Source organism: Rhipicephalus sanguineus, chromosome 9, assembly GCF_013339695.2.
Source record: "Rhipicephalus sanguineus isolate Rsan-2018 chromosome 9, BIME_Rsan_1.4, whole genome shotgun sequence".
NCBI classification, from domain to species: domain Eukaryota; kingdom Metazoa; phylum Arthropoda; class Arachnida; order Ixodida; family Ixodidae; genus Rhipicephalus; species Rhipicephalus sanguineus.
In genome coordinates this window covers 41,916,104-41,943,557 of record NC_051184.2, presented here as the reverse complement: position 1 = coordinate 41,943,557, position 27,454 = coordinate 41,916,104, and the positions used below count along the sequence as shown (strand labels likewise).

General features: G+C 45.0%; 1 protein-coding gene across 18 annotated transcripts; it reads left to right on the top strand.

The window, feature by feature from the left end:
- Positions 1 to 471: 471 nt before the first annotated feature.
- LOC119405040 (heat shock protein 68) lies at positions 472 to 27,209 on the top strand. 18 transcript variants are annotated; one of them, XM_049419172.1, is made up of 3 exons: positions 472 to 567; positions 14,672 to 15,977; positions 26,470 to 27,177. In XM_049419172.1, the coding sequence occupies exons 1-3, from the start codon at positions 523 to 525 to the stop codon at positions 27,030 to 27,032; spliced, it is 1,914 nt and encodes a 637-aa protein (XP_049275129.1). In that variant the 5' UTR covers positions 472 to 522; the 3' UTR covers positions 27,033 to 27,177. The 18 variants fall into 18 exon arrangements, with proteins under 18 accessions (XP_049275129.1, XP_049275130.1, XP_049275127.1 ...); XM_049419173.1 differs by having other exon boundaries at positions 508 to 816; positions 14,921 to 15,055; positions 25,548 to 27,198; XM_049419170.1 differs by having other exon boundaries at positions 508 to 816; positions 14,921 to 15,977; positions 26,470 to 27,179.
- The last annotated feature ends 245 nt before the right edge of the window (positions 27,210 to 27,454 follow it).

The following is a 27,454-nucleotide window of genomic DNA, read 5'->3' as shown; positions in this document are numbered from 1 at the left end:
GTTTCACATTTACGACCAATTGGTATGACAACTACAATAGTGAACTATAACCGCTATAACTGCATAGCATATGCTCCAGCAGCTCCATTGTCTCCCTCATCTTTTCATCTAATTCATCTCAATAAATGCTCCCTGCTTCAGATTTTACATCAAATAAGGCAGCTACCAGTGTTCTACAGGTTCTACAAAGCAGCTTTATTACTCATTCATGCCTGAAACGAAGTGCACGGGCTTTCTTTCACTCTTTTCTTTTTTTTTTTTCCGGAAGCGGCAGCAGACGACGCGAGAGCTTTCTCGGAGCTTCTAAAAGCCACCGACCAATCGCAGAGCAGCTAGTTTGACGTCAACGACGCGCTCTGCTCTGATTGGCCTACGCGGCTCTAGAAGCTTCTGGGCGTTGCTAGAAAAGCGCGCGAACGGTATAATTCGCGCGTCGAGCGAGCTCCTCGCAGATTTTGCTTGTGACTTGAATCACGAGTGCGATAGTTCTGCAAAGAACGCTACTTACACAACGCATTCATCATGCCTAGCCGCATGCTGTCAGACGTCCCAGCCATCGGCATCGACCTGGGCACCACGTACTCGTGCGTGGGAGTCTTCCAACACGGTCGCGTCGAGATCATCGCCAACGACCAGGGCAATCGCACGACACCGAGCTACGTTGCCTTCACGGACACGGAGCGGCTGATCGGCGATGCAGCCAAGGCGCAGGCGGCCATGAACCCCGAGAACACGGTGTTCGATGCCAAGAGGCTGATCGGGCGCCGCTACGACGACCCCAAGATCCAAGATGACATCCGGCACTGGCCCTTCAAGGTTGAGAACGACGGAGGCAAGCCCAAAATCAGCGTCAAGTTTAAGGGCGAGCGAAAGCGTTTCAACCCGGAGGAGATCAGCGCCATGGTTTTGACCAAGATGAAGGAGACGGCCGAGGCGTACCTGGGGAAGAAGGTGAGCGACGCTGTCATCACGGTGCCCGCTTACTTTAATGATTCTCAGAGGCAGGCGACGAAAGATGCTGGCGCTATCGCTGGTCTCAACGTGCTGCGCATCATCAACGAACCAACAGCAGCCGCGCTAGCATATGGCCTCGATAAGAACTTGCGTGGAGAGAAGAACGTCCTCATCTTCGATCTCGGTGGCGGCACCTTCGATGTTTCCGTGCTGACCATCGACGAGGGCTCCATGTTCGAAGTGCGCTCCACGGCAGGCGACACGCACCTTGGAGGCGAAGATTTCGACAACCGGATGGTGGAGCACTTCGTGCAGGAATTCAAGAGGAAACACCGCAAGGACCTCAGGGTGAACCCTCGAGCCGTGCGAAGACTTCGCACTGCCTGTGAACGCGCCAAGAGGACTCTGTCGAGTTCTGCCGAGGCGAGCATCGAGATCGACGCGCTGTTCGAAGGCGTCGACTTCTACAGCAAGATCACCCGAGCCAGGTTCGAGGAGCTCTGCATGGACCTGTTCCGCAGCACCTTGGAACCCGTGGAGCGAGCACTCCGCGACGCCAAGATGGACAAGTCGCAGATCCATGACGTCGTGCTCGTGGGCGGTTCCACTCGAATCCCCAAGGTGCAGAAGCTGCTCAAGGACTTCTTCAACGGCAAGGAACTCTCCATGGGCATCAACCCGGATGAGGCCGTTGCCTACGGCGCCGCGGTCCAGGCTGCCGTGCTGAGCGGTGACTCGAGCGACAGCATCCGCGACGTACTCCTGGTTGACGTGGCGCCGCTGTCGTTGGGCATCGAGACAGCGGGCGGGGTCATGACCCGCATTGTGGAGCGCAACTCACGCATTCCATGCAAGACGTCGCAGACGTTCACCACGTACTCGGACAACCAACCTGCCGTCACCATCCAGGTTTACGAAGGTGAACGCGCCCTCACTAAAGACAACCACCTTCTGGGAACGTTCAACCTGAACGGCATTCCACCAGCACCCAGAGGGGTTCCACAGATAGAAGTCACCTTCGACATGGACGCCAACGGCATCTTGCAGGTCTCGGCCAAAGACAAGAGCACTGGCAAGCAAGAGTGCATTCGCATCACCAACGACAAGGGCCGTCTCTCGAAGGAGGAGATTGACCGAATGCTTGCTGAGGCCGAAAAGTTCAAGCAGGAAGACGACGTACAGCGTGAGAGGGTGGCTGCCAGAAACAACCTCGAGTGCTACGTCTATGGAGTGAAGCAGGCTGCCGAAGAAGCCGGTGACAAGCTGTCATCCTCGGAGAAGGACTCTGTGCTCTCCAAGTGTAGTGAAACCATCTCGTGGATCGACGGAAACAGCCTGGCTGAGAAAGAGGAGTATGAGCACCGTCTCAAGGAACTTCAGCAGGCTTGCATGCCAATCATGAGCAAGCTGCACCAGCCACAAGGACAAAAGCATGGATCGACGCCTTACCAATCCGGGCCCACTGTCGAGGAAGTGGACTGAGTCTACAACTAGTGATCTAGGTTTTTCAATTTCATTGTCAGATACTCATCTAGTCACCTATTTATATTGCCATCAAACATGCTGTTCAGTCAAGCACCACAATAAAGGGACTTGATTTTTTTTTTGTAAAGCTTGTGTCTTGTGTGACTGCCAGGGCGATGCGACAGCTTTGTTAAAATGCCTGTCACTTCTGCTTCTGTTCAATGCCATTTCTAGTATTATACAACACATTAGTTAAATGGAGTTGTGAGGAGTTTTAGTAAAAAGTTTGTCTTCTCTAAAACATCACCAAAGCACATTATGATATTGTGGAAGTAACATTATTTAAGGGTAAGTGTAGTGAAATGACTGAGAAGTTTTAGCTAAGTGCATGAAATTATACGAACAAAATTTTGCGAAGAGGCTTTTCTTGCTGATAACAGAAACACTGGCTTTGTTGTAACTAACACAGCCTGTGTGTTGTAATTTCATTAAAGAGATCCTGAAGGAAGTGGGAAGATATGTTCAATTTAAAAAAAAAAGTTTACTGAGAATTAGTATAAGTTGCTGTACAAAAACAACCTTATTAGACAGAGGTAGCTGTTGCATTTAAGCAGCATTTCTGCTTGCCAGAACTATTGCAGTGTCTTGTGTTACTATCAGTGTTGCGGAGTTGCCAATCCGGAATCATTCCACATTTTCGCGACCCCGGAATAAAATGGGAATGGAATGGGGACAAGGCTTGGAGGAATGGAATGGGAATGGAATTACGTCTTTTTCCGAAAATAGAGCACGTTTTCATCTACGCGCTGTTTTTCAAACTTCAAACATTAGTAAGTCAGAGCCTCAAATTTAACAATAAAGCAGTATTTTTAAAATGGCTTGGCTGATTACAAGCACGGTACATTTATAAGCAACGTGCCTACTACAAACCGCGGCATAAGTTCGTGTACAAACAAATGGATTATCCCAGCAGATACTGAAGGGAGAAACAAATAATCCCTGCACGTTGGTTTCCATTGATACCCCCACACGAAAGTGGCAAATACTCTGTGCACAGCCTGAGCTTTATCTCAAGAGAAGTTTAGTACCTGACACACGTAAATAACTTTTGCGACAAGGAAGACATACCTGCGCACAGGCGAACACAGAAAGTTCTCCTCCCCCCATCCATGCTTGCGAGGCGCACTTGACAAGCGTGAGTGCTGACGAGCAGTGCGGCCGAGTGTTCCGTATTCGATGCAAAGGCACAAGGTGCCCGAGCGTTGCATTGTTCCAACTAATACCAGCAGATCTAGAGGGTTTTGTTCCCCATTAACCAAATCTTAGTTTTCTCTATATTCACGACCGCTCCAGACGTGTGGCAAAACTGCATAGTCTTCTTGAATACTACTTTTGTCAGCATAAAAATACGCTATGTCGTCATTTTAGCATTAACACGTTTAAGCTTAAGCAACATTAAAACGTCACCATTCGTTCAAACGTGCTGACCACGCAAATACTATAGGTAGCACAGAACTGCCTCTATGGCAATTAGTAGGGTAGTTGTACTGCACGAGATATGTCACTAAGCTACTATCCCTTGACCTTGGTAACGAGTTTTGCGTACTTTTGCAGTTCTTAATGCATCTGATGACATCAGCTTTGTGGGGCGTTCATTCTTAACTCGATAAAACTATCAAGATGCCTTTCCTACGTTGAGGAATTACAGGAATGGAATTGAACGGGCCGGCCATTCCCGGAGTGGGAATGGGCTAAGTTTTTTAATTCTGAGGAATTGAAAGGAATAGTATTACGGCAAGTTCTAATTCCCCGGAATGGAATTGGAATGGAGGCGCCCATTGCGCAACACTGGTTACTATCTATCTTGACACGAATAAGACAGAAGGTCACCAGCAGGGCTTGATAAGTCGATCTACCTATTAGATATAGTTGTATTCTGTGCACAGAGAATGGACCACAAGGAAGCACATACAAGTAGTAGGAAAGCAGGAAGGTGTCGAGCAGTATTGTAAATCTTTCCTTCTGGCAACTGATGACTTATTGATGATTTTGCTGGAGTCTTTCTATACACATGCACAGTGTAATGGCAAAGCCTCAACTTGGCACTCAATCTAGAGTGCCAGAAAAGTCAGGGGTATTCATTTGTTTCATCATTTAATAGTGAACTACACTGTACAACCTGCACCAATATAAAATGTAGTATTATGTAGGCCTGAGTGAATGGCTTTCAAGACTGGTGATACTATCGGATTGCGTGGTGCTACAACCCTCAGTTCGTTATTAGTGAACCAGGGGCGTAGCCAGAAATTTTTTTCGGGGGGGGGGGAGGCGCCTCATTGATCTGAAGTGGGGGCCGGGCAGGCATATGTGGTCAAGTGTCATTTTGTTCTCTGTATGCCCGCGGTGCAAAAAAATTTCTGGGAGGGGCACGGGCCCGGTGTGCCACCCCCTGGCAACACCTCTGTAGCGAACCCTTCTTGCGGTAATAGTATGTTTCTGTGAATTGTAAGAGATAAATATATTAATGCAGCTGATCTGTCTCTAAGGCTCCTCCCCATTAAGGTCTCAAAGAACAGAAATGTTATTAGATATGTTGTGGAAGAGAAGGGTCACACATTTATCAATAAATCAATCATGTCTTTTTATTTTCGTCTTTCGTTTACACGACAGGATGAAAAAAGCTGCTTCGTCACAGCTTGACAAAGCTCCTGCCACCCGTACTTGGGCAACATACAGCCAAATGCATAATTCAGAAATGAGCACAGAATAAAGTATTTCTCTTCTATTTACAGTTCAACCAGAATGTTTGTGTAACATAAATATGAAATAAAGCAATAAATACGAACAATGCATTAACAAGCTACATTGCGACATGCATGCACTAATTACTATGAGCTCTAGTACAACATTTTAGCATAATACCGTAAATGATAATCGGACATAGCATAATTGGGTCAATTGGATCCATTTAAGGTGCAGAGTTTTCCTTAGATCGTGAAGAGATAGAATATTTATTCTTTTGTTAGCGTTAATATCTCTGTATCTCTTGCATAGTATTCATTTAATGTAAGTGGCATTGTGTGTTTAATTCTCTCTGTTGTACTAAAAGCAAACCATACTCCTCCACTTTTCTGAAGCTGTGCCATTGAGTTTTGTTGCTTAAGCCCTTTCTAGGGTGCTGTCCATTACTTTTATTATGATGGAAACATCTTGGTCATATGTATGTGTACCAAATTAAGGACTCCCATTTTTATTCACAATGCGACTTCTTTGCTGCTGCTACGTATCAACAAGCAGAACTGACTGCACTCGTATTTTCAAAATCAGTGGTATAGTGAACAAACAATTTCATTCACAAGATAAGTTTCACGTATGAAAATACATATCATGTGTCACCAGAATCACATGGCACAAAATTTCTTTGCACATTCGTCTAAAAATTTTTTCAGACGTTCATGAGTGAAGATTTATTTGCGTAATGCAGTTCGTAATAATCACACATATATAGCGCAAGATTTCTCAGAGCAGGATTTCTTTCAATGTACAGCTCCAATTTGCTACACAGTTTCAAACAGATGTGGCTCTTTAACTAGCACTTATATGCAGGCACAGTCAAACTGGTGTCCTTGTGCTGAGCAGCCAATTCTAGCCACTGTGACATATCTGTATGAAATATTGTATCGTGTAGATGGAACATCTAGCATTGTTGGAATGCCTCAGTTTGTAGCTTTTTAGCAATAACTGAGTGTAGCCATAGGGAATAGACAGTGATCAAAAGGTGTTTGACGCTATGCTTACTCCTACTCATCTTTGCAATTCTTGTTCAAGAGTAGATTCAGGCACGTAATCACACAGTGGCGTAAAATTGTGACACGAGTTCTGGCATGAATATGTTTACCTCTTCCACATGCATGAAGTGCTTTTAGTGTCTTTATTACAGTGCTCACTCTTGGTAAAATAATACATGGTTTTGCTTACGATACTGAGTGGTTCGGACCAAAAATGTTGGTCCGAACCACGTGCATTGATCAGTTAAAGCCAGTGGAAGTGGAACAGGGATATAGTATGTCATTATTCCTATAATCATTACGCTTATGTTGCGTATTAGTTAAGTGCATTGGCAAGAATCAGGTTGGACATCACATCTCACAAAGGTAAAAGTAGCGTTGCTGAAAATAAATGATTAAGAAAGAAGAAGTGCAGTCAAATACAGAGGTAGAACATGTGGTTTCAATGCACACAACTGTCTGTGTAGCAAACTGAAGCTGTAGATTGAGAGAAATACTGCTCTGAAAATTCTTGCAGTAAATGTGAATGATTATTAGAAACTACATTACGCAAATAAATCCTCACTTGTGAACATCAAGATTTTTTTAGACTAACGTGTCAAGAAATTTTACGCCATGCGATTCTGGTGGCACATGATATGCATTTTCATACATTAAACATACCTTGTGAATAAAACTTTGTTCACTATACCACTGATCTTGAAAATACACTGAGTGCAGTCAGTCATGCTTGTTTATATGTCGCAGCAACAAAAAAGTCACATTGTGAATAAAAATGGGAGTCCTTAATTTGGTACACATATATCTGGCCTAGATGTTTCTATCATAATAAAAGTAATGGTCAGCACCCTAGAAAGTGCTTAAGCAACAAAACTCAACGGCACAGCTTCAGAAGAGTGTGGTTTCTTTTTAGTATGCCAACGAAAGAGTCGGCATGTACAGCTTGTTTCTAGCTATATTGGTGCAGATCTACAACAAGTACAATTCATGCTTAAAAATGTAACTGTATCATCTGATCTGTGTATTTTGTGAGGTCTAAGACTAATGTGTACAGCTTAAGCTTACTTTGGAATTATGTGCATGCATTAAGATCAATCAAGTTGAATCAACTGCAAGGATGAAACGTGTATTGAAACATGCGTGAAACATGTGTTGACTCCAAGTAAATGCACATGCATAAATGAATAAAAAGGCACCAGACCACTGCAGTCAAACATGTATACTGTTTAATCAGCAACAATGCATGTATATAAATTTGCACTCTGGAGATCAGTCATGCGATAGAGGGACTAAAAATGACATTCAGAAACTGCTACGTTCAGGTTTGAGATGCAATTAGTTGGAAATTAATGCAAAGTTTTCAACAAAAAAGGATAAGTGACCTCATTTCTAACCAATAACTCAGTATGTGTTGTGTTGTAGCGGACTGTGTCAAAGACGATATGTTTTTTTGTCAACATTTTAACCCCCATGCTATAGCACCTTCGGGCTAAGCGGGGTAATCATTGAATAAAGAAATACATAAATCGAGATATTGCAGCCATTCCATCAAACAATGGTGAACAATCTGCTAATGTAATAAATGGCGTTACAAATGTAAGTGCTCATTACAGTTCAAAGACCTTTAAGCTACATATATTTCAAGTACCAAAGACTTGGCCATTTGTGAAAATTGGGTGTCCGAAATGAAATCAGGAGTTTTACAGAGAATAGCATATAACAACAAAAAAAGAAAAGCAGGAGCAACAAGGCAGAAATATCTTCACTTAACAGGCAGCCTTGTTCCCTTCTGAAGGTGCAGGAATGTCTTTTAAATGTAGATATTACTCTTTAGGTCGGCGCAGCATTTTTTCGTCAATAGGTGTTTAAAATAATTGTTTTATGAGGATCAGCACGATCATGCAGGTATAGTAATTGTTCTACAGTTATACCGCCATGGCTCCACTGGTCAAGTTTCTTGGGTTTTTGTGTGCGTATAAGATTACTCCTGGAAGCGACCTCCAGTGTTACTCACAGCCATGGCAGATCTAACTGTAGGCATAATGTAGTGTGTGAACATAGGAGACATCTTAACCCTTTCGGCCCTGGCGGTGTCAATTGACACCATCACACAAAACTTGCCCTAGCATCTTGGAAAGGAAACCAAAACTGCCGATTCTTGGGGGAATACTTCTTCAATCATCCCCACTGCGATTGACACCAAAATGGTGACATGCTTGCGGAGCTGGCAGCCACAAAGAAGAAGAAGCTTGACCGAAGTCATGGGTGGCGCCGTGTCGGGTCAGCTGAGGCGGGTAAGCGCCATTTTCGGATCGACGTACCGAAGCTGTTTCAATGAGTATCACACTGAAAAATGAGTCGTGGTTCATATTTTGTGTACTCTAGTGAATAGCAGAAAAAAAGATGCATTTTTCTCATTTCGCAACCGCTGAACCCTGATGACCTAATTTAACGTCATGTCTGTAAATCCACTAATACTTGCACCACTGGCTCAATTTTTCGTTTTTGGTCTTCTGAGGTCATATCTATTAGGAAAACACACACAAAAATATCCCCTGACCAAAACAAAAATCCAGGGCTGAAAGGGTTAAATGACCTATAAATGCTTGCATATTACATGAAGGCAATCAGGCTGCCAGAGTTGTGGAGGTTTGTTATTCAGTGAATGAGAATGGGCTGAACTTTTAAGACTAAGAGACAATACAGCAAGTGTTCATAGTCACTTGGCTTTCTATATAGTATGTGGTTAACTAAGGATCTAGGCCCATCGATCCACCTTTTCATTGACAGCTGAGACCGAACAGAGGTTGCTATCCGCTGTTAGATCAAAACATACACTGCAGACCTGAAAAAAAATTCTTTTCATTGTTATCAGGTTTTATGGACGACATGCCGACACCAAGCTAATGGAAGTACAAGCTGCACGATGGCTATTCTGTAAAGTACGACGTGATCTGTCATGCAGACACTGTGCCCATCTGCTGGCCCGAATTCAATTGTTCAACTTCAGGTGAGTTGACAAGTGTGGTTTGTTCGAGGAAGCTAACCTAACCCGTTAATCTCACTAACTAAAGGTCGTGTTAAAACATTTGTTACCTGGTGCTAGAGATAGCGTATGCATTGATAAGGTAGTCAAAGGCATCAGTTGTGTTCAAGAACGTCTGTTGACGAGAGATGAATGAATGAAACAAACTTTATTCCTCTTTGAAACAAAGAAAGATGTTAGCGGTAGAAAAACCCAGAGAGATACCATAGCGTGAGGGTGCCCGAGACCCAATACAAAAACGAGACACAACAGCTTCCGATCAAGAAGTATGAAGCATTTATGTTGGCGACTGCTGAATTTGATTAACTTTGTGACCTATATGTATGCCAAGCCTGAAAGTGACATTCCTTGCATGTTGAGATGTTGCAGCATAGCCATGTTCCATTCTTACGAACTGAAAATGAAAATAACTCACAAACATCAATATGCAGCAGTCTTGGTGACTTCTTGGTTTCAAACATTACTTGAATGTAATGAAAGTTGCGCCGAGTGATTGCATGCAACATTTATGTGATTACCCATAAAAGGCACTTGTTGCTATTTATGCTTGAATTTATGGCATTGTACGCATCTTCCATTTCTGTGTGATTCACAGCGTGTAATGCGAACGGGGCTTTTCGAGTTGCTGCGTCTCCATGTTCGTTAAAGATACATCAGACAGATGTTTGCTTTTTAATACTCTAGAAAAAATTTCTGGTGGTAAGACGGCATTTGATACTGTCAGAGATGCCCGCATTATTCTGAAGATGACTGTTTGTACCATTGATGCATGCAAATTTCTTGCCTATTTTCTTTTTCATGGTGTAAGAATGTTTTAGACTATGACACTGTGGCTGGTGCCGCATCCGTATTCTGTTCTCCGCCTAGGCTGTTTCCCTTTACCGACTGCAGGTGGCGCTAACGGACGGGACAGTCTGCGATAAGCGCTGCGCAGGTCATTGTTGCGGAACCTCGCTTGTTTTCCGCGTGCAATATGCATATGTACATGGATGTCACTAAATTAATACACTGGGCTTCTGTAGTAACAAAAATGATTATCTAATTATATGTGCAGCTTATTTCTCATCAGCGTTTTTTATAAACGTGCTGCGACAGCGAGAAAACGTTGCTCTGTGTAACAGGCGCATTTTCTAGTTGCTTAGCAAATTGCAGCCCAAAAAAAGCCAATACGGAAACACTGTCAATCAATGCATCTTGAAGCTTACACTCGTTCTTAATTACAAACTTCAATCGGCACGCAACAACTGCCAGTCTTGCACTTAGCATTTTGCAAATGGCTCCATTTCGCCCTCAGGCAATGCCGGCTTTATTTTGTGGCATTGCAACAAGCTGTGTGGACTTAAGCAGAAGCGAGTGGGTATATCATGGTATATATGAATCAGAGGAGAGAGCGAGCGAGCCAATGATCGTCTGCCATCTGACAATGTGTCTTAACAGGCAGGCAAGCGACTGGCTGTTAAGATCATGTCTGGCTTACTAATTATAATCACATGAACATATCGAGCGTAAAAAAAATGCGGCTGCGTCACACAACATTTCTGTTCACTGGCTATCCTAGAACATTTAATATCTCTTGTTCCTAATAAGCATAAATGATGTAGCTGGAAAAATGGCACCTGATAAATCAAGCAATTACCTTTTAGGCTTGATGACTAAGTGTGTCGGTAGTGCGCGCACCACTCGCACTGTCAGTGTCGTGTTGTAAAAAGCATATGCTTTTCTTCACATGGACGAGGCTCGTCGCTGCTGAAATCATAGCGCACCTGTTGATTCGGCATCAGTATGTCCTGGACTCGCTGTGTCTACGCACAATAAATTTGGCCTACTTACAATGGTCAGGCGAGGCTCTTCAAAAGCAATTGACGTTTCTGACTCTCCTCGCTTCTGAGATGTCGGAAGTAGAGCCTGCCATTTTCTCAGAGGTTTCTAGTTTTTTGCAGCACGGTCAGGAATTGTGGACAGCATAGATCGGCAAAAAATGTGGAGCTCACTCAGACTCACTCACGACAGATATTTTGCCCTTAAAGCTTACTCGGACTCAGACTCAGCAAAAGTTTCCTCAACCGAACTCACTCGGACTCAGACTCACTAAAATTTTTCTCAGCCGGACTCACTCGGTCTCAAAGTCACCAAAATATTACTCACTCGGACTCATTCAAACTCACTCACATCTCCACCTGAGTCTGAGTGAGTCGAATCATGAGTCCGTTAGCGCATAATTAGGTTTTTCAACCATGGTGTCAACGGCAATATTTCGCATAAATCGTGCTCTACTTGGCGCCCTTTTATCTCGTACTTTCAAATATGAGTTATCAGTGGCCACAATCCATTAAGGACACTTTTATTGAAAGAGATAACTCACAGCAGATATTTTTATCAAGAACTACATGTGAAAGAGCTTGCGGGAGGCAGCGGCAGGGGGGGGGTGTATCACCTTCTCCTTACCCCACCTCCGTAACTCGCGCCTCTGATCAATAAATATTAAACTGGCGTATGAACACTAGTGCATTGAAGTATGGGTGAGTCGACGGGAGTATAAACGTGAGCCAACATAAAGCTGTTGTAGGCTGTTAATGTTGTAGTTGTTTAGATAGAACCATAGGTCGGCAGAAAAGTGGGGAGCTCACTCATACTCACTCAAGAAATATATTTTGTGCTTAGGGCTCACTCGAACTCAGACTCACCGAAATTTTCCTGAACCGGACTCGCTCGTCTCAGGCTCACTGAAACTTTTCACAACCGAACTCACTCAGACTCCGAACTTTCACAACCGAACTCACTCATCGAGCCGTGAGTCGACTCATGAGTGAATTTGCCGACCTATGGTGGACAGTCAGGGAAGAATGCTAGGCACAGCATCTGAAGAGAGCACAGCTTTCTTCTAGGTGTCTAGCAGGATGTTTGCCTTTTATTCTACCTGATATGTTGCAGAGATCGCCTCTTCTGGGAAATACTTTGCACACGCATGGTCATTTGGCTCAAAAATTCTTATCTGCACTCGGAATAGCCCATCGCCACTTATCTAAATGCTCTCGTTCCTGCAGAGCCTTGAAAATCAACACACTCTCCATACACGTCCTATACCCCAACTTGCAATTTGGGACAAAACACTTTTTGCCCATTTTGATTTCCTGCTTGTTACGGCAGTTGAGATATGTGTCGTCTGCAGCGAGTTCCATCAGGTTGTTCCCCCCTTCAGATGTAGCGCCGTAGAGAGCCAATGAGAGGAGAAATTGTGCGCTCTGTGATACGCTGGGCCCACTCTCGTGCGGCACCATAGTCAGCCGCATGTTTCCGAAACGCTTTTAGTGATTTTAAGTTAATTATAGCCATTACTTCTTGGCTATTTCTGTTAAATGTATTATTTTAGACCTTGTTCGTTCATTTTAACCAAGTTTTGAGCATTGCTAGCCTTGTTATGACCTGTATTGAGCGCTTTACTGTGAGCGTGACCCCGCCACGAGATTCATGGATGGACGACAAGCTGGGTCTCTAAAGCGCTACGCACTTAATATTAATGATAACGTAGATTTCATGCTGCTCAGTTCGTTGTTAAGCTAGAACCTCCTAAAAAAATAATAATAAAAGGAGTATCAAAGCAATTTGCACAAATGTGCAGTCGCGTTCAATATGATTTGCAACACGGGAGCGCGTGGTCTCATGAGTTCAAAGACTGCGCATGGCTTCCACCTGCCCTTATTTCCATAACTAAATGCTGTTCTCACTTGAGGATGAACCCAACAAAGAAAATCTCATTTAGTTGTTGAAATGAATACAAGCTGAAGCCATGCGGAATCTTTGAACTCATGAGGCCATGCGCTCCCGTGTTGCAAGTCATATTGAGCGCGACTGTACATACACAGCTGCTAGTGTATGTAGGTATTGACAGCTGACCATAACATATTTGCTTTCCCTTCCTCTTCTAACGCAAGAAAGGCTCGGTTAAAGAAGTCACTGTTAAGTTGAAAATGCTCACGTCATGTGTGTCTAAATGACACTACCAGGACGATAAGTGTCTCCCTTCGGTGGAAGATAAGTAATCTGAAAGCCTCTTATTCGAGCTACTTTAACCAAGACGGCAATCACATCACCGATTTGCCAAGTTCTCTGTCTCTTGCTTTAGCGAGAAAACAGCGAGTCAAGTTACTGGACTACTTAAACCTTAGCGACAAACGACGCAAACGTGCGACAATAATGTTCCACAATCTAGCATAATAAACATAATGATGTAGGGAAGATTGTCGAAAACAATAGCCACACTAAAGACGACTTGAAAAACCGTACTAAGCCGTCACCTTCATTTCTTGCCGGCCTATCGTGCAGCTGAAGTTTTCGCAGTTCACGTTGATGACCTTGTTACCGCATCGTTTCGACTTCAGCACTCTCGCCGCTAAAGTTGGAGATTTACTGCACTACAAACGTACCGTAGCGCGATATCGCGTGGAAGCACAAATATTTAACACAGCAGTGCGTAAATTGCACGCGATAGGAGTGACGTGTATCGTGAAACAAGGCACACAAACACTCGGCATATATGCTCATCTGGAACTAGAATGGGCGGCAAAGTTTTCTCTGAGAATGAAGCACGGTCCACCTTCCGATGATGACGATCCGACATGACATCCGACGCCTGCGAGAAGCTAAGAAAATCGCTACCATCACCACTAATGCAATTAACAAACTCTGGACACACAAGAACATAACTGATAGCGCTGATAGTCGCTGTCGCTGCTTGTCCGTGTTTACATCTCGCCGGATCTCGAATGTTCTCGTGGATTCGAGATCGGCTGATTCAACAGGTTCGCACAGAATCATGTAAACAATGCAATTTTGACCCACTTCGATGTCTCAGGAGAGCCAAAATTCCGCGCTATTTTCATACGGTTTTACAACAAACAGGGCTGAAGCACTTCAGAAAAATATTTCCAACACGATGCACAAACGGACTTGAAACTTTGTTTTCCTGTATTTAATCAGCGTTATAGTACGCAAGACATACACTAGAAGTCGGAATATACTTTGCCTATTCAACTCACACTGAAAGTATGATCGGGTATCTACGAAAACAAAGTACAGGGCATCGGTCGTTTCTTTTGTTGTTTTTTGATGCCTGATACAGCAGCAGACGACGCGAGAGTTTTCTCGGAGCTTCTAAAAGTCACCGACCAATCGCAGAGCAGCTGGCTTGACGTCATCAACACACTTTACTCCTATTGGTTGGTGCGGCTCGCGAGGCTTCTGGGTGTTTCTAGAAAAGCGCGCGAACGGTATAAATTGCCCGCCGAGCGAGCTCTCAGCAGACTTGTGACACTTGTGACTTGAATCACGAGAGCGATAGTTCTGAAAAGAACGCAAACCACACAACGCATTCATCATGCCAAGCCGTATGCAGTCAGACGTCCCAGCCATCGGCATCGACCTGGGCACCACGTACTCGTGCGTGGGAGTCTTCCAACACGGTCGCGTCGAGATCATCGCCAACGACCAGGGCAATCGCACGACGCCGAGCTACGTTGCCTTCACGGACACGGAGCGGCTGATCGGCGATGCAGCCAAGGCGCAGGCGGCCATGAACCCCGAAAACACGGTGTTCGATGCCAAGAGGCTGATCGGGCGACGCTACGACGACCCCAAGATCCAGGACGACATCCGGCACTGGCCCTTCAAGGTTGAGAACGACGGAGGCAAGCCCAAGATCAGCGTCGAGTTCAAGGGCGAGCGAAAGCGTTTCAACCCGGAGGAGATCAGCGCCATGGTTTTGACCAAGATGAAGGAGACGGCCGAGGCGTACCTGGGAAAGAAGGTGAGCGATGCTGTCATCACGGTGCCCGCTTACTTCAACGATTCCCAGAGGCAGGCGACGAAAGATGCTGGCGCTATCGCTGGTCTCAACGTGCTGCGCATCATCAACGAACCAACTGCAGCCGCGCTAGCCTATGGCCTCGATAAGAACTTGCGTGGAGAGAAGAACGTCCTCATCTTCGATCTCGGTGGCGGCACCTTCGATGTTTCCGTGCTGACCATCGACGAGGGCTCCATGTTCGAAGTGCGATCCACGGCAGGTGACACGCACCTCGGAGGCGAAGATTTCGACAACCGGATGGTGGAGCACTTCGTGCAGGAATTCAAGAGGAAACACCGCAAGGACCTCAGGGTGAACCCTCGAGCCGTGCGAAGACTTCGCACTGCCTGTGAACGTGCCAAGAGGACTCTGTCGAGTTCTGCCGAGGCGAGCATCGAGATCGACGCGCTGTTCGAAGGCGTCGACTTCTACAGCAAGATCACCCGAGCCAGGTTCGAGGAGCTCTGCATGGATCTGTTCCGCAGCACATTGGAGCCCGTGGAGCGAGCACTTCGTGACGCCAAGATGGACAAGTCGCAGATCCACGACGTCGTCCTCGTGGGCGGTTCCACTCGAATTCCCAAGGTGCAGAAGCTGCTCAAGGATTTCTTCAACGGCAAGGAGCTCTCCATGGGCATCAACCCGGACGAGGCCGTTGCCTATGGCGCCGCGGTTCAGGCAGCCGTGCTGAGCGGCGACTCGAGCGACAGCATCCGCGACGTACTCCTGGTTGACGTGGCGCCGCTGTCGTTGGGCATCGAGACAGCGGGCGGGGTCATGACCCGCATCGTCGAGCGCAACTCTCGCATTCCATGCAAGACGTCGCAGACGTTCACCACTTACTCGGACAACCAGCCTGCCGTCACCATCCAGGTTTACGAAGGTGAACGCGCCCTTACTAAAGACAACCACCTTCTGGGAACGTTCAACCTGAATGGCATTCCACAAGCACCCAGAGGGGTTCCACAGATAGAAGTCACATTCGACATGGACGCCAACGGCATCTTGCAGGTCTCGGCAAAAGACAAGAGCACTGGCAAGCAAGAGAGTATTCGTATCACGAATGACAAGGGCCGTCTCTCGAAGGAGGAGATTAACCGAATGCTTGCTGAGGCCGAAAAGTTCAAGCAAGAAGATGATGTACAGCGTGAGAGGGTGGCTGCCAGAAACAACCTTGAGTCCTACGCTTATGGAGTCAAGCAGGCAGCCGAAGAAGCCGGAGACCTGTCATCCTCTGAGAAGGACTCGGTGCTGTCCAAGTGTCGAGAAACCATCTCGTGGATTGACGGAAACAGCCTGGCCGAGAAAGAGGAGTATGAGCACCGTCTCAAGGAACTTCAGCAGGCTTGCATGCCAATCATGAGCAAGCTGCACCAGCCACAAGGACCAAAGCACGGTTCAACACCTCACCACGCCGGGCCAACTGTTGAAGAAGTCGACTGAGTCGAGAACTAGTGATATAGGTTTTTCTAATTTCATTGTAAATTCTCATCTAGTCATCTATTTATATTGCCATCAAACATGTTATAAATACTTGTTCACTCAGATGCCACAATAAAAGGATTTTTTGTTTTAATTTGTGTTGTGTGTATGCAAGGGCAGTGCGACAGTTTTGCTTCAATGCCTGTCAGTGCTGTCCTGTGGAATGGCATTTCCACCATTATACGACATATACTCAAATAAGCTGAAGGGGAATTTTTTCGAGCTGCTAGTTTCCTATGCATAACCAGGTGATTCCAACAGATAATTAGACCAGGGAGAGCATAGGGGCCAATAATTGTTTGTCTGTAATAATAGTGTCTTAAATTGATATGCGAAAAATCGCCCTTTTTGCCAGTGGGATCTGAACCCAAAACCTCTGTTGTCCACTTTAATTCATTTCAATTTACAATATTTTTTGTGCTAAACTACAGTTAAAGACAAACAAGTGATAGCCACTATGCTTTCCCTGGCCTAACTGTCTTGTCAGATTCTTTTGGTCTATACACTTACAATAGAGAGAAAAAATGGTAAATTTTTTCTCTTGTATCTACACAGGGTAATAATTGCGTCATTAAATAGATGCAGGTTCAAGGTAAGTACATTGTGTCGACTCCACAGAACAAATTGTATATGAGAAAATGCTTTGACACTAAGTACAGTTAACTTCTGTTGGGAATCATAAGCATTGGTTAGTGTCCTGGATATTGTTGCATTAACTACTGCTAATGGCCTTTGGCTAAAATAAAGTGTTAGCTGGCAGCAGAGCCCACCCTCTACTGACGACAACAAGCCTGTTTAAGTTGTGGTCAAACATCTGTCCAAGAAAGCATTGGATTACCACAAGGAAACACAGGCAAGTTTAGGTAGCAGGCACGGCATACGTTCGCAGGGCCAGCATCCGTTAGGTAGCACTACAGAGCCCAACGGAGGAATAAAGGTTTCCCCTAATTTTGCTGTGATGGAAGCTTCACGGCGTTTTTCCTTTTCTAACAGCAAAGTTGTTCTAGCTTGGCGCAAAATGTCGTGACCCAAAATTATCATCATCATGAACCGGCATGCGCTCTCTTCGTCCTCTTCTGCTTTGCTCCCAGAGCACATGCGCCCATTTGTTGGCCTTATAGCAATGAGGAAGCACAAAGCGAAGGAGAGATGTGAGGAGGAGGGCGAAGAAAGAAAGAAACAGAGAGAAAGATGTAAAGAAAGAGAATACCTTGGCGAAAAAAAATTCCTCATGAGGCAGTGCGATTCAAACCCACAAGCTGAAGGCGAGCGTTCTAACCACTCGGCCACACACGCACGCTGGCAGAACATAGTATAGCCTTGTATAGTATCGTATAGCAAGGGGGTAGGAAAGGGAAGTGAGGTTGAGGAGGAGGGGAGAAAGTAAACCATAGCACATAAGGAATGAGAGAGAGAGAATCAAAGGATAAGAAAGAGATAGAGAAAAAAGATAGGAAGAGGAAGCAAGTGAGAAATAGAGAGTGAGACAAATGTAGGAAAGCTAGAGAAAGAAAGAAATACAAAAAACGGAAGAGAAAAAGAAAGGGAAACAAAGAAGGCCGCCAAGCTCTATAGAGAAATAGGTTGCCCAGTGAACGGCGACGGGCCCGTGCTTTGCTGTGGCAAGCTTTACGCGACTTAGTGCAAAGTTCCCGCATTTCTTTTACCTATGTCCTCGGAATGTCACTGCGTTAATGTCTTGGAGCGTGAATTCGCATGAACTGCTATTTCCATTTCAGAAGAACTGTTACAGGCCTACTAACATTATGCAAAACAGGTTTAACGTTGCTTGAACACTTCAAGTAATGTAAGAAAGTTGTTTTATTATCAGAAGTAAAGCTCACCTTTTCTTGCACTGAAGCTTGGTTCGTGCGTGTGACATGTTTAAAGCATTTAAAGCACTCAGATATCACATGCTGAATATGCGACACACATATTCACATGCTCTCGATAGTGCTCTATCCTAATGTCGTCTGATGGGCTGGTAATGTTGCAACTATTATAGAACTCAGAATCGCTTCTTTCATACCAGTAATAAGGTAAGAACTACGAAGACATATATAGAAAGGGGTCTTGCAGTTAGCAGATTAATTAGGACATGCTGCTCATGATGACAAAGATGAATTAAACAAACAGCAATGACTTACAAGAAACTTGGAGTTCTGAAATGCCAGTATGTGGCATAAATGATAAAAATAGAGCAGTCAAGTATAATGCTTAAATGCAAGGCTTTGAAGAAACTAAAATTGCGCTGCCAGGTATGCATATGCTTACCTCTCCCACATGCATGAAGTGCTCTATCTTATTTACAATCTCGGCACTCTTGGTAAAATAATAGACAGTTTTCTTTAAGATAGTCAACTGAGTCAATTGTTCGAGCTAAACATGTTGAATTGATGTTGCACGGTTAAAGCCACTGGAAGTGGAACAGAAGTATAGTATGCCAATATACTTCACCGTCAGCATTTCTTTGATGTGATATATTGAGTCAGGTTGGACATTACATAATGCAAAAGTGAAAGTGGCACCGCCGAAATTGAGTTGTTAAGACAAAATAAATAAGTAAAGAACACGAGGGCAGTTGTTACAGAGGTAGAGCATACGGCCTCTGCAATGGACATACAACTTGCTATGTAGAAAGTTGGAGCTTTAGGGCATGACTCATACTGCGAAATCTTGCAACACATGTACAATCATTGGAAACCAGGTTACGTCAACATATCTTTACTCGTCAACATTCCATTGATTTATGAGAATGAGGCAAGAAGTCTTACTTCATGGCATTTGTGTAAGTCCCGATATGTAGTTCCTTACATAAAAGATATCTTGTAAATAAAACATTTCCTACACTTGTACCCATACTTCAAAAGTATGCTGTGTGCAATCTTAATTGTGTTCAGTCATCCATATTAACAAGAACATTAATAGCTTTATGAATAAAATATGAGAGGTTTTCATTCTTTCCACATGCATGCCTCAGGCCTACATATTTTTGTCACATTGAAAGGAATGTTCATCACCCAATAAAGTGCATAAGGACCAAAACTCAACTGCACAGCTTCTGAAGAGGAGAGCACAGTTTGTTTTTGGCATGCTAAGGATAATGCGTGTAGAAATCATTTTAGCAATACTGAGACAGATCTAGGATAACAGTAACTCAGGCTCCACAGGTTAACTTTGTGTCATGTGATGTATGTAATTCATGAAGTCCAAGTTCTTTTCTGTACAATCCTTGGCTTTCATAAATGTCTACGAGCATAAAGATTCATCGACTATGAAAGGATGAAACATGCAATGAAGCACACGTGAAACATTTGTGGAACCAATTCATTGCAGGCCATACTAATAAGATCAGTACAAAAGCAGAACACATGCATATAATCTCTGTTGTTTATTCATCAAGAAACGTAGAATATACATGCATTTTGGAGATCAGTCATGTGATACTTGGAGTAAAAAATGACATTCAGAAACCGCTATGTTCATGTTTCAGAAGCAATTGGTAGCAAATTAATACATATTATGCAATATGGAAAGCATTAGTGATCTCGTTGGTAAAAAATCCCTGAACCTAGACATCACATCCACTGCATGAAACAAGGGGGAACAACCTACGAATGTTGTAAGTGGTGTTGCACATATGAGTGTTCATTACCCTTCACAGACCAAGTAATCTCAGGTAATAAAAGAGTTAGGTATACATGAAAATTAGGTGTTCCAACTGAAATTAAGACCTGGGCAGATAATATTTAGCAAAAGAACACAGTGCTGACCAAGGCAAAACATTTTTATTTAAACGATGTTTCAGCTCCTACATGGAAGCATTGTTTCCCTATAGGAGCAGGAACATCTTTTAAATGAAAATATTTCTACCTTGACTTTTTGTCACTAGATGTCTAAATTAATTGTTTTATTAAGCATCTGCAGACTAGTGCTGGTATGTCGTGATGCAGAAGAGCCTGAACGCTGCACTTTCCTTTGATTACAACTATGCTCACTGGACAACTCTGACCAACAGCCAAGTAAGGCCACCAGCTAGGCAATAAAGCGAGCAAAATGCAGGGGACATCAATAGCGGTGTTTCATTAAATCTAGAAATAAGAAAGGAAAGTGGTCAAGCGCGACATGCAGCCAACGGCAGCTGAACCTAAATCTTCCACACCAAGCGTATCACATTCTACAGTTACGCTAGCCTGGCCACTGTCCTCCCATTGTCTTTCTTGCATATACATGTGTGTACAAGATTAGAACCTGCTAGTGATTGCTATGGCCTTTCAGATGTAGGTGTAACATAGCTAGTGAACTTCGGCCCAGCTGACCAATAAACACTTGAGCACTACCTGAAGGCAGCAAGCAAGGCTGCCAGAGTTGCGACTACACAAAGTCAAGTCTTGTTATGCTATGAATAAGAAAGGCAACCACGAGGATCAGTTTTCAACAGCGAACTGTTCATTGTCATTAAGCTTATGACAGTGATGATTAACTAAGATTGAGCCCCTTGATTTTCCTTCTTATCGACTGCTGTGACGACTCCAAAAAGCGGAGCTTACTAGGTCCACTAATAGAGAAGAACAGGCACTGCTTATCTCAAGAAAAACTTCTTTCGCCGTTCTCAAATCAGGTTTTATGGACGATCTGTTTGCACCAAACTAATGGAAGTACGAGCTATACGATGGCTGCTCTGCAAAGTATGACGTGATCTATGAGGCAGAGACCATAGGTCGGCTAACTCACTCATGAGTCGACTCACTCAGACTCAGATCGAGCCGTGAGTCTGAGTCGTGAGTGAGTCCGGGTGAGTAATAGTTCGGTCATTTTGAGTCCGAGTGAGTTCTATTGAAACAAATTTTGATGAGTCTGAGTCCGAGTGAGCCCTAAGCACAAAATATATTTCTTGAGTGAGCTCCCATTTTTTTTGCCGACCTATGATAACTACTCAACTTCAGCATTACTATCAGCCTTATGACGGCTCACACTGATAATCACTTCTACTCACAAGTACTTCAACGCACTAGCGTTCATACACCAGCTCAATATTCATTGATCAGAGGCGTACCTCGACCCCCCGCCCCTCCGCAAAATTTTTCAAAAGACGTTCTGGATAAAAATATCTCGTGCGAGTCATATCATTCAATAAAATGGTCTTGCTGGATTGCAATCACTGATAGCTCGTATGTGAAGGTACGAGATCAAAATGTGTATCGTAGAGCACCGATTTACGCGAGATATTGGCATTTAGGTGCGTTGACATCCTGATCTAAACAGCTAATTATACGCTAATGGACTCATGAGTCGACTCACTCACACAGAGCTGTGAGTCCAAGTCTGAGTGAGTTCGAGTGAGTAATATTTAAGTGAGTTTGAGTCCAAGTGAGTCCAGTTGAGAAAAATTTTGGTGAGTCTGAGTCCGGGTGAGCCCTAAGGGCAAAATATCATCCATGAGTGAGTCCGAGTAAGCTCCACATTTTTTGCCGACCTACGACAGAGACAATGCAAACAACGTGCGTGTCTGCTGGCCTGCATTCAACTGCCTCAACTTGAGGTGAGTTGATCAAGTGTGGTTTGTTTTGAATAAGCTATCTTAACCCCCCAATGCCACTTATAGGTACTGGTGTAAGAGATCAGGCACACACAAATAAGCAAGTCAAAGGCATCAGTTATGTTCATGAACGTTTTTTGATAAGAGATGAATGAATGAATGAAACTTTACTTCAGACTTAAAAAACAAGGAAAAAACAAGGATGCTAAGCAAAAACCTGCAGACCTGTAAGCCAGGGGCCTAGCCAGAAATTTTTCTCTGGGGGGGGGGGGGTTGAACCTCCACTGGCTGCGCCAGCGATGCAAGCCGATTGTGCCTCTGACTGCACACCTAAACTTGGCATGACGGGTTCACATCATTAAGTATGAAACACTTTTGTTAGCCGACAGCTGCATTTGATGAACATTGTGACCTATACATATGAAAAGCCTGATGATGAATTTTTTTTGCATGTCAAGGCATTGTGGAGCAGCCGTTTCATTTTGACACGTGCTGAAAACAAATATGGCTAACATTGATGCGCAGCAATCACAAAAATGGCTAACGAACATATATGCGCGGCAATTTCAGTGACTTCTTGGTTTTGCGCCAATTACTCGTACGTGAATGCAATGAAGGCTTTTTGCTAAGATTATGACATTCGATGAGTTCACCGATTAAAATGTACTACCAACCACATTTTTCATCCACTGGGAAGCCTTTTTTTTCTGTGTGATAAATCCCTAATGCATTGAGTTGTGGCTTCGTACAACAAACAGGTGGGTCACAACTTTTCTCTTTCATGAACTTCCTTACACCTTGTGTGCTTCTGCAGGACTGATTTTCCAATTGTAATAATATTGAGGTCTCTTTCTGAGCTATGTGTCCTGAATAACTTATCACACAAGACTTGGTACCATGCAGATATGAAGACAGGCTATACAGTCTTGGTGAACACGTCCAAAACTACTCCACTGCATCGAGTTTCACCTGCATTTGTAAGAGTGCCCTTGCTGAGACCCCAAAACAAACTCTTGAAGCTCACTATGAATGCATACCAACTCGCTCAGCTTTGTATCCTAAGTCACCTGAGGCTACTTCACGTTTGATAGCAGCTGCCAAGCTATAACATGTTACACTTTAATGTAATTACCCATAAAAGGCATTTGTTGCTGCTTATGTTTCAACTTAGGATGTACGCTGTATGTATATTCAATGTCTACGCGATTCCACAATTCCTAAAGCTGACATGGTATCTTGGAGTTTAAGCACCTGCATGTTCTTCAAAGATGCATGGAGAGTAGCGTAAATTTGCTGAGGGAAAAAGCATTGCGACTGTATGCTTTGCATGTCCGCATGACCATGAAAGTGACTGTTGGTGGTATTCATGCACACAGATTTCACGCTGCTCAGTTTCCCTCAAAAGTGCCAGAGCAATTTCGAAAATATACACAGCTCCTAGCATACGTATTCGCAATTAATGAGAATATATTTGTTTTCTTTTGTCTACTAACGCAAAAAAAGGCAAGACGTCAGTGTAAGCTAAAAATGTTCAGTTTATATTAACAAAATGACAGTATCAAGATTAACAGTCTCCATTCGGACAGGAGCATTAAGTAATGAGATAGGCTATTTATCCAACAATGGGAGGCTATCTATTTTTTGAGTCTAACCAAGATAACAACCGCAGCACTGATTTGCCAAGTGTGCTTCATCTTGTTAGCCATATAACAGCGACTAGAGTTACGGGACTACTTAAGCCTTCATGAAAAAAGACGCAAACATATGTGACATGATGTTCTACAACTAGCATAATCAACATAATGAAAAGAAATCCATCTAGAGAAGAAAATCTGAAAATAATCGCTACAACCCAAGGTCGAGTTCCGAGAATCCGTACTACGAGTTAACCTTAATTTCTTGCTGCATTATCGCGCAGCTGAGGTTGTAGTAGTTTACTTTGATGACCGTGTTACCGCATCTTTTCGATATCAGCACTCTCGTCGTCGATATCAAGAGATTAACTATTACATACGTACCGCTGCGCGATATCGTGTGGAAGTGCACGCAAATAGATTTAAGACGGCACCCTGTAGTTGCACGTGAGAACATCAAACGAGGCACATACACACGCACAGTCAGCATGTGTTAGAATGCGCGGCACAGTTTCCTCTGAGAACGAAGCACGGCCCACTTGTGAAGGCGATCCGACTCCTTTGAGAATCGAAGGAAATCACTAACATTGCCGCTTCTGGAAATAGCAAAGCCTGAACACACACGGACGTAGCTGATGATCGCCTAAACGTTAGGAACTTCTCGTGCAAAAACGTGTCTAGGTCACGGAACGGTCGTTGCGTTGCCTACTGTCCGTGTTTACATCTCGCCGGATCTCGAATGTTCTCGTGAATTCGCGAACAGCTGATTCAACAAAGCAGGATCGCACAGAATGTGCCACATGTAAATAAAGTAAACTTGATGCGCATGATATCTGAGAAATTGCTAGGATCCTGCTTTATTTTCATGCAGTTTTATAAATGACCGAGAAACATGGTTAATGCACTTTAGAAATATATTGCTAACATCACGCCCAAACGGACGTGAACATGTATTTGTCCGCATGTAATCGGCGTTATAATGCGCAGAACACACACTAGAAGTCAGAACATACTTTGCCCATTCTACTTACACTAAAGTGTGACTCAGTGTCTAAGAAAACAAAGTACAGGGCATCGGTCGTTTGTTTTTTTGTTTTTTTGATGCCTGCAGAAGCAGCAGACGGCACGAGAGTTTTCTCGGAGCTTCTGCGAGCGGAAGACCAATAGCAGAGCTGCGTGGTTGACGTCATTGACCCTATTCGCTCCCATTGGTTGGCCCGGCTCGCGAAGCTTCTGGGTGTTTCTAGAAAAGCGCGCGAACGGTATAAATTGCCCGCCGAGCGAGCTCCCAGCAGACTTGCGACACTTGTGACTTGAATCACGAGAGCGATAGTTCTGCAAAGAACGCTACATACACAACGCATTCATCATGCCTAGCCGCATGCAGTCAGACGTCCCAGCCATCGGCATCGACCTGGGCACCACGTACTCTTGCGTGGGAGTCTTCCAACACGGTCGCGTCGAGATCATCGCCAACGACCAGGGCAATCGCACGACGCCGAGCTACGTTGCCTTCACGGATACGGAGCGGCTGATCGGCGATGCAGCCAAGGCGCAGGCGGCCATGAACCCCGAGAACACGGTGTTCGATGCCAAGAGGCTGATCGGGCGCCGCTACGACGACCCCAAGATCCAAGATGACATCCGGCACTGGCCCTTCAAGGTTGAGAATGACGGAGGCAAGCCCAAGATCAGCGTCGAGTTCAAGGGCGAGCGAAAGCGTTTCAACCCGGAGGAGATCAGCGCCATGGTTCTCACCAAGATGAAGGAGACGGCCGAGGCGTACCTGGGAAAGAAGGTGAGCGACGCTGTCATCACGGTGCCCGCTTACTTTAACGATTCCCAGAGGCAGGCGACGAAAGATGCTGGCGCCATCGCTGGTCTCAACGTGCTGCGCATCATCAACGAACCAACTGCAGCCGCGCTAGCCTACGGCCTCGATAAGAACTTCCGTGGAGAGAAGAACGTCCTCATCTTCGATCTCGGTGGCGGCACCTTCGATGTTTCCGTGCTGACCATCGACGAGGGCTCAATGTTCGAAGTGCGTTCCACGGCAGGTGACACGCACCTCGGAGGCGAAGATTTCGACAACCGGATGGTGGAGCACTTCGTGCAGGAATTCAAGAGGAAACACCGCAAGGACCTCAGGGTGAACCCTCGAGCCGTGCGAAGACTCCGCACTGCCTGTGAACGCGCCAAGAGGACTCTGTCGAGTTCTGCCGAGGCGAGCATCGAGATCGACGCGCTGTTCGAAGGCGTCGACTTCTACAGCAAGATCACCCGAGCCAGGTTCGAGGAGCTCTGCATGGACCTGTTCCGCAGCACCTTGGAACCCGTGGAGCGAGCACTTCGGGACGCCAAGATGGATAAGTCACAGATCCACGACGTAGTGCTCGTGGGCGGTTCCACTCGAATTCCCAAAGTGCAGAAGCTGCTCAAGGATTTCTTCAACGGCAAGGAGCTCTCCATGGGCATCAACCCGGACGAGGCCGTTGCCTATGGCGCCGCGGTTCAGGCAGCCGTGCTGAGCGGCGACTCGAGCGACAGCATCCGCGACGTACTCCTGGTTGATGTGGCGCCGCTTTCGTTGGGCATCGAGACAGCGGGCGGGGTCATGACCCGCATCGTCGAGCGCAACTCTCGCATTCCATGCAAGACGTCTCAGACGTTCACCACGTACTCGGACAACCAACCTGCTGTCACCATCCAGGTTTACGAAGGTGAACGCGCCCTCACCAAGGACAACCACCTGTTAGGAACGTTCAACCTGAACGGCATTCCACCAGCACCCAGAGGGGTTCCACAGATAGAAGTCACCTTCGACATGGACGCCAACGGCATCTTGCAGGTCTCGGCCAAAGACAAGAGCACTGGCAAGCAAGAGTGCATTCGCATCACCAACGACAAGGGCCGTCTCTCCAAGGAGGAGATTGACCGAATGCTTGCCGAGGCTGAGAAGTTCAAGCAGGAAGACGACGTACAGCGTGAGAGAGTGGCTGCGAGAAACAACCTCGAGTCCTACGTCTATGGAGTCAAGCAGGCTGCTGAAGAAGCTGGTGACAAGCTGTCATCCTCAGAGAAGGACTCGGTGCTGTCCAAATGTCGGGAAACCATCTCGTGGATCGACGGAAACAGCCTGGCCGAGAAAGAGGAGTATGAACATCGCCTCAAGGAGCTTCAGCAGACCTGCATGCCAATCATGAGCAAACTACACCAACCACAGGGACCAAAGCACAGTTCAACAGCACACCATGCTGGCCCAACTGTTGAAGAAGTTGACTAAGATACTGTACTTAGGTAGGGAATAATGTGTAAATAAGCTGTGTATACGTAAATATCCTGTAAAATCCGATATGTCTTTTTATGTGGTGTTTGAGTGAACAGCACTTTCTGTGATAGCTCTTTGATCTCACTCAATAATTTATTGTCCCTTTCGTGTGGTGCTTAAATAAACAGCAGTTTCCTGACATATTTTGTGTCTTGACTCCTTCTGAAAGGTTAAGGCCTTTGGCCTTTCTTTCAACCACATTCTGTATGGCGAGTTTCAAGTTTTAGAACTAGCTAATTGGGTTAGAACATGTTAATTGAATAATGCCATGGTCATTTAAAAACAGCTGGAACACAATGGTGTAGATCGTGGAATTTTTCATAAGTGCCAAGCACTGCATTTCAGTGTTTACGGAAGTCTGTGACAGGTAAGTATTA